General features: G+C 37.8%; 1 protein-coding gene across 3 annotated transcripts in view; it reads left to right on the forward strand.

Annotated features, from left to right (window-relative positions):
• Positions 1 to 12,398, forward strand: part of SHOC2 (SHOC2 leucine rich repeat scaffold protein) — a 78,206-nt gene that overhangs the window by 36,261 nt on the left and 29,547 nt on the right. For all 3 annotated transcript variants that reach the window (XM_062001104.1, XM_062001105.1, XM_062001106.1), the window contains one exon: positions 2,450 to 3,390. In XM_062001104.1, coding sequence (XP_061857088.1) covers positions 2,688 to 3,390 — 703 coding nt within the window. In that variant the 5' untranslated portion in view covers positions 2,450 to 2,687. The remainder of the gene's footprint in view (positions 1 to 2,449; positions 3,391 to 12,398) is intronic.

The raw sequence follows: 12,398 nt of genomic DNA on the forward strand, positions 1-12,398 counted from the left end.
TGGTCATGACTCTTTGTAGTGGTCTGAATTTTCTTTATGTATTTCAGATGTGTTTAATGTCTTTTCAATTTTTGTCCTTCTATATAGGCCAAAGATTTTTTTGTTACTTAGCAGAAAATGAAACTGGCATATTGAAACAGGGACCGTCCCCCACTCCTCACCCCCACCTTTTTGTTTAGGTACAATTAGAGTAACTCCTAACAAAGACAGTGAAATGTGTGCAGATTATTTGGAGCATTTGTACTACCAAGCTGCTTCCAGCAGTATTAATCTTCATCTATCCTCCCTTTCTGAGGCTCTTTCAAAACCTCCTTCAGCTGCAGTGCACATAAGAAATGAAACAAGTCTTGTGGCGAGTCCTAAATTTGATTAAATTGCAAGATCATGAGAGCACCGGTGCTTTGAGTATTTTGCACTTTAGGGGCTTGATGTGGAGCAGCAGTAGCTGTCTAGCAGTGCTACATGGCAGAATCTTCTGTGTATAATCAGAATTTAGAAATATGTATTAGTTCTTGATTCTTTGCGTTATCTTTCATACTGAATACGAGCTGTCAGGCATTTCAGGCTCACAACCTTTAGTCAGCTGAGTTTTTGTATTTGCAGTCTTTACATTTCCTATTGCTGGAGTTTTTACATGCCCATAGATTATACACTACTGAGAAACAAATTTTAAAATACAATGTAGTGAGTTTGGTAATCTTGAGGATAGGTCAGGTTAATGGATGACATAAAAGCTGGATCAAAATCTTAAGGATGCAGCAAAGAATCGGCTTGTGCTGCTTTAGGGAATTCTGTGTTGGAGAAAATTTCCAAGTGAAAAGCTGTTGCTGCTCACTGCTGCTAGCAAATGGCAGTGGTCCTTTACAACAGAGCTGTCCAGAAAACAGTAACTGGAGGCAGTAGGATTTTTTTGATATTATGAGGTTTATATCACACGTTTTGTGATACTGCTGCAGCGAAGGACTGGGAGCCACCTTCTGGGGTAGGTTCTCTTTTGAGCTTTGTTACTAAACAGCTTGCTTTGTAGGAGAGGTAAAGTGGCTTGTCCTTCTTACAGTCCTTAAATTGATTTTCGTTTTGATTTTTTTTTTTTTACTGTGAGTGAATAAATTGAGCAAAGTGTACTCCTTTGTGTTCTCCAAGTGCATGTTTATATAAGCATATGTAACTGTGCAATTAAAAATGGTTTTCTGAGCTTTGCTAAAAATGTTCTTGCTAATGGTTTAAGTGTGCAAAATATTAATTAATTGCCTTTGATTATGAGCTTTATGAACTTGTGCAGAAGCTGTAGTGCCAGGACAGTGACACGACTCCTGTGGAGGTTGTAAGGGTGTCTTATCATAGCTCAGGTGACTGGGGAAATAAGGTACTCTTCTGAGATACTGACGAAGAAAGTTTGTTTTGTGAGTGCTGCATAATAAAGTTGATTGTAAAGCTGAAAGGTGGACTTAAATGGAGACATGAAATTATTTTTGCCATTGATTGAGCATTTATTTTTTTTTTCACAAAGGTACATTCAGAAACCTCTCGAGTATTCAGAACCATAACATTCTCAGGCATGTTGTGTTTTGATTCCAAATATGAAGCAAAACAACTTTCTACGATGATTTTGTAAAAATGTAAATGAGGCTCTAGGTTTCACACATCTGTTCATTTATTAGGCTGCATTGTAGTCACTGAGGGGGGAGAATTCAAGATGCTGTCTGAAGATATGTTATATCCTACTCTCAGGAGAAATTCCTTCATAATTTTGCTTATCTTGAAGCATAAATGGTCAGACTCAATATTAAAGCCTTTTCCAACCTTAATGACTCTCTGATAATACATTATTTGTTCTGAGCTTTTAGTTGACATTTTGATAGGTTTATTTTAACAATCCACATGCTTAGGTCTTCACGTGAACCAGGACAGTTCTGCTCCATGTTAAAAGCAGAAACCTGTGGTTCAGAGCTGATCAGAAGGGAGATCTCAAGGCAAAATGTTCATGTTACAGTAGTGTATTACATTTTACTGTGGATCAAATTGAGACTGTTTTGTGCTGAAAGAATAAGCCTGTACAGGTTGGTTTGAAGAGGCAGGCACTTAGAATTATAGCAGAACTTTATTGACTGATTGCACATGAAGGGGAGAGAGGACATTTATATTGATGACCATGAGCTAGCTAAGACATAAGACAATGACTCAACTGTAGTACAGAAGACTATATTATGTTTAAGAATTAGAATTTTTCTTTCCTTGTGTATACTAATTAGTATTGCTTTTCTACCACAGTGGGTCTCCTGAGCAATACATGTAGTATTTTTGGTTTAGCACTGAGTGTTTCGTTGACATTTGAAGAGAGCAAACTTGCATTAGTGAGCACAGGCTTGATGTAGAAACATCCAATATTTAACTTGAATTCAAGTTTTGTATTTACATTGACTTTGGCTTCTCTCTCTCTACGTTACAGAAGTACTTATACGGAGCATTTGACCTTCTGATCTCTACAGCTGAATTTCCTGACACCAGGATTGGGAAAGAGTGCCTTCAGAACCAACATGTAGCAAATGGGTATTATCATACCTCCGAAGCTCCACCCTTGGTTCAACACTTGCTTGTCGTAAGGATCCTTGTTGCCTCAGCAGTGAATTGTTCTTGGGAACTTCAGAAACGGATTTCATGTGGTGGTTGCTAAAGATTGAGTCACCATGAGTAGTAACCTAGGAAAAGAAAAGGACTGTAAAGAGAAGGATCCAAAAGTCCCATCATCAAAAGAAAGGGAGAAGGAGGCCAAAGCCTCTGGAGGATTTGGGAAAGATAGCAAAGAAAAGGAGCCTAAGACCAAAGGGAAAGATGCCAAAGATGGAAAGAAAGACTCCAGTAGCACGCAGCCTGGAGTAGCTTTTTCAGTGGACAATACGATAAAAAGACCTAATCCGGCCACAGGTACCCGCAAAAAATCCAGCAATGCTGAGGTGATCAAAGAGCTAAATAAATGCCGGGAAGAGAATTCAATGCGCTTGGACTTATCCAAGAGGTCTATACACATGCTTCCATCAGCTGTCAAAGAGCTAACGCAGTTAACAGAACTTTATTTATACAGTAACAAACTGCAGTCCCTCCCAGCAGAGGTGGGCTGTCTTGTGAACCTGATGACACTGGCTCTGAGTGAAAACTCACTTACCAGTTTGCCTGACTCGCTTGATAACTTGAAGAAGCTGCGCATGCTTGACCTGCGGCATAACAAGCTTCGAGAGATCCCTTCCGTGGTGTACAGGCTGAGCTCTCTCGCCACTCTTTACCTACGCTTTAATCGTATAACTACTGTGGAGAAGGATATCAAAAACTTGTCAAAACTCACCATGCTTAGCATACGAGAGAACAAAATCAAGCAACTACCTGCTGAAATTGGTAAGCAACCACGCCAATTGAAAGTTTAATTCCATGCCTATGTTCTTTGTGTAGTTCAGTATAAACTGCTGCTTCTCCAGCTGTCCTTCTTCACTTAAGGCTTCAGAAAATTATGCTCTTGATCATGTTGCAATGTTAGCTTATATGGAGAGTAATCAGTGCCTTTGGTAGATAGATATATTTTTAAAAACAACAAAAGCCCCTTTTCTTCACCCATCATCTTAAAATCAGATGTATCTTGTTTTCATCTTGTGCTTTCACATATTGTGTCTTCAGAGCCCAGATGGTTTAAAAAAAAATACAGGGGCATATTTAATTTTTAAGTTTCTTTTATAAATCATTTATGAACTGTTGAAAGTTATAAACACAGTATGGGTATGTTACAGAGCGGTGTGACCATGGTAATACAAGATAGGATAGGTAGCTACATGCTATTACCCTCAGCAAGCTGTTCACTGCCATAACAGTTAATAATATGGGTTAATGATTTGTGAAAGCCTCTCTACCTTTTATAAGTCATGAATATTTTAATACCTGGATTAATACAGTGACCAAATGTTGTATACATAGCTAGAGATTCTTAACAACATTTACAATTGTTACAAAAGGTTGAAAGATAGTGAAATAGAATGAAAGTGGCTAATTAAAGTAGTTTATTAAAGCAAAAACGTGCTGGAATATCAAGAACTCCTTAGTTGTTCCTAATTGTTGTTCTGATTCATGGAAAACGTCTTTATCACACTGTTCTCAAGCAATATTTGAACAATGTATGTGCCTCATAAAAGAGATTCTCTCATCAGTGATGGTTTTTTCTTTCTATGTATCGCTGGTTTTTACAATGCAAGCATAGCTTAGTTCCTTTTAAGGGAAGAGGGAATATTATGCAGTTAAGAAACTTCTTTGACTTCAAGCGTGGAAAAAAACTTGTGAAAGTCTTAATAAGACTGTGAGTAATAATTCCTGTGCCATGTTTTTAAAAGCTGATGTAGGACTTTTTCCTGTTAACCAAGCCAGTGCACAAGTATATCAATTGTTAGTCAAGTTTGCCCCTGTGCTCACTAATTTGCCAAAGCTTGGTAAGTGCTCTTGTTGGAATTGCTAATAAATATTTTTCAAACCAGCACCGTTTGCCTCTTTCTCCTGCATCTTGATATGAAAGATACAGAAGATAACATGGTAAGATAATGGCAGGAACTCCTGGAAACGTCTGAAACTGTCATGTCATGTTACCAGCAATATCCAGTACAGACAGCTTCTGTAGGTAGTGACAGGAGTGAAGAAATGTAGTGAGGCTGTCAGTTGTGGGTCTGAGTCTTTGGCTCCCTGTAACAGCTATTGGACTGAATCGTGCTATAGTCACAGAAACTTCTTATTGATAGGCAAAAATTAAATGGTTAATGTGGTATGTTTTCTGATCAGAGTGATTTTTGAGTTGGCACAAGCATCTCTGAGATCTTGGGACTCTCCTCCATGAGAGCAGCTAAGGAATTACAGTTTTCACCTATTTTGACACTTAAGTTTGAGTCCAGCAGCCACTTTCAATCTTTTACTGATCAAAGGACCATCCTGGAAGCCATGAGACTGATATTTGCAACACCCCAACATGTTTCTATGTTCATCAAAGAAGTTGTGGTGGAATTTAGCTGGTTGAGCTATGTTACACAATTGTCGGTACTTTACCTGGGTCTAGTTGTGGTTCAGTTATTATAAATATGATGCAGCAAAGTGCCAGCTTCTGAGGTTCAGCTGGGGACAGCACTGCATGCGTTTAAATTAATACTAGTGTGTAAAGAAAAAACTGTTGTGCAATGTTGCATTCTGATGTTTGATGTTGTCCTTAGGAAACTTTTTGTAGAAACGTTTCATGCTGCAGACATTAATGTTGTTGCTGGAACCTCTTTCTTTCTTAACTGGTTTTGTTTGTCAAATTCTCATGGTTAAGCTTACATTAAAGTATGGAAATTCTGTAGGTATTTGTTCACAATGTTATTACAGGAGATCGTATGTAACAGTTTCGTGGAGAAATTTAGCAGATGTGTGTCATGAAGGAATATATGACTTGCTTATTTCTTTGTGTGGGTTGTTTTTATTCTTGTCTTGATAGGCATATGGGCAGCATTCTCAGTCCTTTATCAAACCCCAGCTTGAGAACATTAACTACTTCACTTCTGTCTTTGTATCTAGCAGTTAGTCATGCCTTTATTTATATTGTGATAATGCCCATGTTCCTTGTATGGGTCAGCACCCCATTGTGGAAGGCATTTTGGAAGCACAAATGCAAGATGACTGACACCCTTAGGAAGAATTTCAAAGGGGAATCACTATGTTCAACAGAATCCTTTTTTATTTGAACTAATTTTCTCTAGGTTGCCTGCAATTGTATCAGTTGAAAAATAAATGAATTAAAGGATTTCTAAGTTTAAGTAACAAATAATTTTAACTGGCATACAGAACAGGTGTTTGAAAACCTTTTTCCTCAAACAGAAAAATCAGACAAGATAGTTTCACTTCATGTAATTGATTTATACTCTCTCGCTTTCATGTATCTTTGTTCTAGTACAAAGATGAAATGTTTGAGTAGGAGACACAGCTGTAAAATGACATTGCCGAGAAATGTTTCTTACTTTCCATTAGAATTTGTCTATTTCTTTAAATAATTGTTATTTATCTGTATTTTATGTGTACATTCTAAAAACCCTTGCCTTATGTCCCCATAACTTTAATCTCTTGTATGTTTATAATGCAATTCCTAAATACTATATACAAGCAAACACATTATCAGCTTGTAAATCTCACAGAAATTTTTTGTTGCTGCAAAGCGAGAAGTAAAATGAAGCTATTATGTTTTATAAAGCAACATCATGTGGAGCATTTCAAATGCTTTTTGAAAATACCCCATTGTTCCAAGGCTTAAGACTCACATGTCTGATGGTAAGCTAGTGTGCTTGTTTATGTTTTGAAAAATTCAAAGCTTATGTAATGCAGAGATTTGTCCAGCAAGGAGGAATCTTGCAGCAGTTACTCAATGTGTTCATGTTGCTCATCTGGTACACTACCATGTGAAAAGTCCTGGGTTTGCTTTCCTTTGTCTTTTGGAGGTAGATGTGCTACAAAAGGTTGCTGGGACAAAAAATAAACCAAACCAAAACAAACCCACAAGAAGAAACAACAATCCCAGACATCAGCTTGGAAGATGGAATGTTACTACTGTTCCCTTACAGAGTCAGTGTTGAGTGCAATGGCATTGAAGTCTTACCCTAGTGCTAGAGACTTGTGATGGCTTTCACTACCACTGAACACAAAATATCAGTTCTGTATAATTATAAAAGGCTTTCCAGCTTTAGGATCTCTCTGCTTTAAAATAAAGAATTGCCTGATTTGTAAGCAATCATCCCACTTAATTACTTTTCTAGACATCTTTAGTCTCCAGCCTTATAAAATAAAGTTTGTTTTCCTTCTACTGTCATTGAAAGGGATTGAAAGTAGGTCTTGGAGACCTGAGTGCTCTCATATTTAAGACCTTTCTTCCACCCATTATGTCTATGATGAGTTGGTTTTTGTGCCAGTAATTTTTCACTGTTCTTAGATCCAGCAGTTTCCCTCTGCTGCATACGTTTGCTCTCCCCACTGTATGTCAGCAGTAGTCGTATCTTCTAGCCATTACTCAGACCACAATTCTTAGTCCTGCATAAAATCTCCATTCCTTCTGTCACTGCTATCTATTTTTTTTTATTTTCTTGTGTTTTGAATGCTGAGCATGCTTGATTAGTTTGCATGTACTGTTCCAGATGAGTCTCTTTGTGCTGAAGGTAACTGCACCTGGATCATGTTGCAACTGTATTAGGCTTACCATACAGATTCTCTTGAGATCACTTAAGACACCTGCACTCTTTTCCCCTCTTCTCCCTCTCTGTCAGAGGTCAATCCTGATCCTAGTAGAAACAGACTCTTTTCACAATACTAAATTTCATACAGTTTCTATTATGTTTAGTTAATCTGTTTCTTCCAATGCCTCTAGCTTGCTAGAAGAAGACTCTTCCTTTCTGGCCAAGTCATTGCTAAAGACACTGTAAGATTGTTCTTGAGGTGGATTTTTGAGTCCTGGAGAGGTAATCTCCATCCTACTGATATTTTACTGATCTTTATTTCAATCCTGTTACATCCATAGCAAGTTGTAGTCAATTCCTTGGGTATCTACACATCTTCTACTGGTCATCTGAGTCTCCTAGTTATTTTATGCATGCCACCTCATCATACGTTTTTCTGGGATCTAGGTTGAGTAGACTAAGATAGACCTTCAGTATTTTTGTAGAAAACTGTTAACTCTTTATGCCAAACTAATATTGTACTGATTTTCTTTTTCCAAATCATTTATTGTCTTTTACTTTCATGCTTTTTGTTAATGTTTTCTTTAAATTCTGTGTTGAGTGTTTAGATAACTGTGAGGTCATCAGAATTTCTCCTTGTTATTTCTGCTATCTTAAGTGTTGAATTGATAGTCTTCAATCCTATGGTAGTGTTCCTTGTTTGATCGATGACATGTAGAAACTATACTACTGGTCATGTGATTTGAGAATAAGTTTCTAGAAATGCTTATGTAGAACATATACTGCTTGCTGTGCAAGCATACAATATTAAGACTTGTTAGAAATAGACTTGTTTCCTTTTAGGGAAACCTGAAACTAACTCTAAATCATTACTGAAAAGCCTGAGTGAAAGTTTAACAAAATATTGTTTGCAAAACCCATAGTTGACCAGATTTTAAGTGGTCCTGAAAACTGCTTTAAAACAACTGACCTGCTACTGTGTGTATTGTCTTGAGAAAAAATTAGAAGTGAACCTGCCAGCACTGGGCTGCAGAGAACTAACCTGAAGTTTGGTTCTACTTTGGAGTTCAAACTCTCTTCAGTAGTTAACACAAACTTAAATGCGATGACTACACGGGGAAAAGTCCCTTGCATTTAAAACAAACGTTTTAATGAGAAAGAGGAAGTGTTGTTATCTATAGTTAGTAAACAGATGTGTGAGTCTCTGGCCTTATTTTCCCCCCCAGAATGCAGTACATCTCATTCATTTGCATCCAGTTGCTTTATTATAGGTAGGATGGAGGACAATAAAGTTTCCAGTCTCTTTAGTATTTGGATTGCTTCTCAATCTTTGATATTAGTCAACTGAACTCACTTCAGAAGAATGTATTCTTTTAGTAAGTCTGCAGATTCAGGCTCAAGGTACCTAGCTAGTCCCAATTACTTGCTAGTCATTCATGGGACTTCTCTGAACATTTTTCCAGCAACATGTATTTTGCTTCTATATTTTTAATGTGATTGAGATTATTTTCATGGACTACATAGTAAGCTGAGGCTTTGATGAGCATTATTGTATTTTCAAATATAACTAGATTTGTTTTAATAAACTAAAAATGCTTTAAAATGCATTTAACTGAGAACATGTTCAGAGGTTTGCTTTTTTAAATAAAAAAAATTGTTTGCATGTTTGTCTAAACTCTAGTCAAGAGTAGCTGAACAGGGAGTTTGCATTAAATGACTGCTGATGTTTAACAGCTTCACGATGCTGAAAGGGGCAGTAACCACTCCCCTCCTCACAGCTTCTCAGCTGCTCACTCCTCCTGCCTCCTTCATCTGAGCTTTTCCTTAGTAAGATGATTTTTCTCACCAAACAAACAGGAAAATATTTGTGGTTTTGCTACTTTTGTTTTCTATTACTTTAGTTAGTTGAAATCAGTAAAGTTTCAGATAAGACTGAAACTGGTGTAGGAGGAGGAGTGGGACAACGTGAACTAGAACAGGGAGAGCAGGACCACTACTTTTGCCTGCATTAGCTGTTAAATCAGCTCACTTGTGAAACCTCACAGGTAGGATTGCTCATGTTGAAAAGCATGTGAAGTGTACTGCAAGGGATTTGAAGAAGGATGGATTACTGTCTGCAGAAAGCCATTGAAAATGCATCCATTTTATTTTCAGAATCTCTCTTTCTTTCCCCCCTGCTTTCCATCTTTGATTCCACAAAACCCCATGTAGTTTATTGACATCCTGGTACTATCAGCTCAACCTCACCTTCCTGAAGCAATTTTTTGTTATATTTTCATGTACAGTACTGAAAATTCATTGATGCTAGTTTCTTGATGTTAAAGCTACTCTATTGCTCTTTGTGAACCTGGTCTTTCTTATAAATTGCATCCTACCTAAGAGTGACGATAAATTTTCATGGTGCATCTTGCCCAGTATGCTGCTTCTGGCTGTAGCCCTAAGGAAACATCTGCATAAAACCAGGGTATGTGTATAGATGAGGCTTAACCGGACTCCTTTCCCAGATCCTGCTATTTTCCAATTGGGAATTTCCTGAGCCTGGTGCAGTTTATCTCTTTAGTAATTCTCAATAGACTCCTCTTCAACAGATTTGACCATTATTTTTCCTTTAAACTTCTATAAACGCTTTGCATCCCTAGAGAGGTCCAAAGGTTTGCTTTGAACAGTGTTCTTGACTGAAAGGTCACTGTTATGCAGATGTTGCATACATATACATACCAAATACAAAAGCAGTACTTACCTGTTCACTTGGCTGTTGAATCTCTGGTGGCATCTGTGAAATAAAACCTTAACAGAAAGATTTCCATGTGGAAGCTTTGCCAAAACACAGTTTGGAGGGATAATTGTGGAAATGAGTTCACAAGGTGGGCTCCAGCTTCATCACCATATCTGGTAAATTGTCCATTCCACTGAGATCAAAAAGTTGAAGATTACAATGGAAGAATGTGAATGGTTTGGTGAGTCAGACAATGAGCATGAGAAGGATGAAAACCAGAGGACCTGTCTTGGGATAAGGCCAAACAAATGCTTCAATTTGCAGGCTGTTACTGAAGCCTTTTGCATTTCTTGTATCAAGAGTTTTGATGCATTCCTCCGTGTTGTGTTGAAGGAATTGTTTTGCACAGTCAAGTTGATATTATTTTTGTTTCAGACAAGGATGCAACTTATATCAGTTTAAGATTTTTTCTCTTAGCGCACAGAGCTCAAATAGAAATATTACTGTCAACACAGTTCAAATTACATTTGCATAGTTTCTGCAAGTTTCTTAAAACTCCAAATATTGTGTTTTCTGTCAGTGAATGCAACTTTTATTCTATGGAGAATCTGGTCAGGGCTGTTCTGCAAGGGAAATATTTTTAGATTGTAATTCAGGGAATCTGCCTACACCAGACTTGGAATGTCTCTGAGACTCTCTTCTGTTCTTCCCTTCCCCCATCTACCCAATATTTAGATCATTTGTGGTTTCTTCACTGCTTTGAAACTTTTTCATAACACTTGCACCTGTTTGGTTTTCAGTAGCCTAAACAGCAAACCAGATGTGTGCAGCTGCATTAGTTCATGTCTACTTGCTCCATGCTGAATATAGTACCTCCTTATGAAGTGACTTGCTAGTTGCAAAGCTTTTCAATGATGCTCTAAATTTCACTTCCCTTTTTTTTTGAGCAGACCTGACAATATAGAGAAATAGATCTTTACATTGTTTCTATCTAAGAAACCCATCTTCTGTTTCAGTGTTTTGGAGGAAACCAAGTCATGTCCCTGGGCTTAGTTGGCATGTTAATGTCTGCAAACACAGTGATGGAGATTTTTATATTTTTGTATTCTAATGTGATAAAAGCATGAATTTGTAAATAGAAGGGGTATAAATACAGGCATTGACACGGTGTTTGCTGCTCTCTAGAAGTCAGGGAAAATAACTGCTTATGTGATCGAGTTCAGGTTCCTTTCTTGAGCTGCGGGAAGGGTGAAGAACTTGATTTTGGTTGGCATCAGCTTTAGTGTCTGGGTTCTGATTCCTGTGAAAGCTCTTGTGAGGACACACTTTTGTCTTGTCAGCTAGTCAAATTCCTCCTGATTACATTTTCTTCAGACTGGCTTTAGGATAATGATTAAGTAGTCCTGCCCTTTTGATCTACTTGCAGAGCTTATTGGGATGATGCCCCAAGTGTAATTCCAGTAAATACTGACAGCTTGTTAGCAGTCCAGATTTGGTTGGCTTTTTTTTAAAATCAATGCTGCAATTATTTTAACTGTTTGAGTACCTTCATAAGTGCTGAACAGAGGGAAATGATCACTTCCCTCAGACTGCACTTCGTAATGCAGAGTGCTAGGTGGTTAGCCTTTATCATGTGGGAGTGACAACACTTATTCCACACTCAAAATGGACAGAATCCAAGGTGCGACCCCAGGTTCAGCTTCACCGGCCCCCCCCCCCCCCCCCCCCCCCCCGGTCCTTCCCTGCAGAGCTGTTTCCTCACTGGCTGGTGTGAGACTCCACTGCTGCTTCACTGGGGGCATTGTACCTCATGCAATAGTTTGCCTTTTGTCTTGGCACTCAGGAAGTTCCTCTTGAGCCCATCTCAAATCCTGCCTTGAGCCTTTGTTAAGACTGTTTCTTCTATGATTAAAATGTTGTTTGAACATGTTTTACATTTTACTTGCATTTGTTATTTATTTTCAGTTATAAACAATAAATGGAAAGTGTTTTGCTGTTGTGTCTTGTTGAAGCTTGTTTTAGACCTGTTTTTGACTCTTTTCAGTTGAGGTTAGCTCCTGGGGTTTTGAGTGGTTCCCATAACTAGATCCTGTTGCACATTCTGCAAATTCTAAATATTTTGCTGTGCTTATTTCATACTTAAATGAAAATTTTAAGTTTAGTACCCAAGTCATTTGTGACCATATTAAAACTGCATTCTTTTTACTCAGTAACTCTTCTGTCTAAGTTACAGTTGTGTGGTAATAATTCAAAACAGTTCTGACTGCTTAACTTTGGGCAGTTGGTAATGCAGAGCGAAAAAGTTCAGGCTGTCTGTTGGACCGATGCACTCAAATCACATATACAGAGAGAAAAGGTTCTGAAACTGTAAAATCATTTTAAATGATGTTCTAAAATCAGGACGCTTATCCAAAAGAGTTTTCTACACAGACTAAAATATTTTATCTTTTTTTCCTTCTTTTTTT

Source organism: Colius striatus, chromosome 8 (assembly GCF_028858725.1).
Source record: "Colius striatus isolate bColStr4 chromosome 8, bColStr4.1.hap1, whole genome shotgun sequence".
In the NCBI taxonomy this organism is placed as follows: domain Eukaryota; kingdom Metazoa; phylum Chordata; class Aves; order Coliiformes; family Coliidae; genus Colius; species Colius striatus.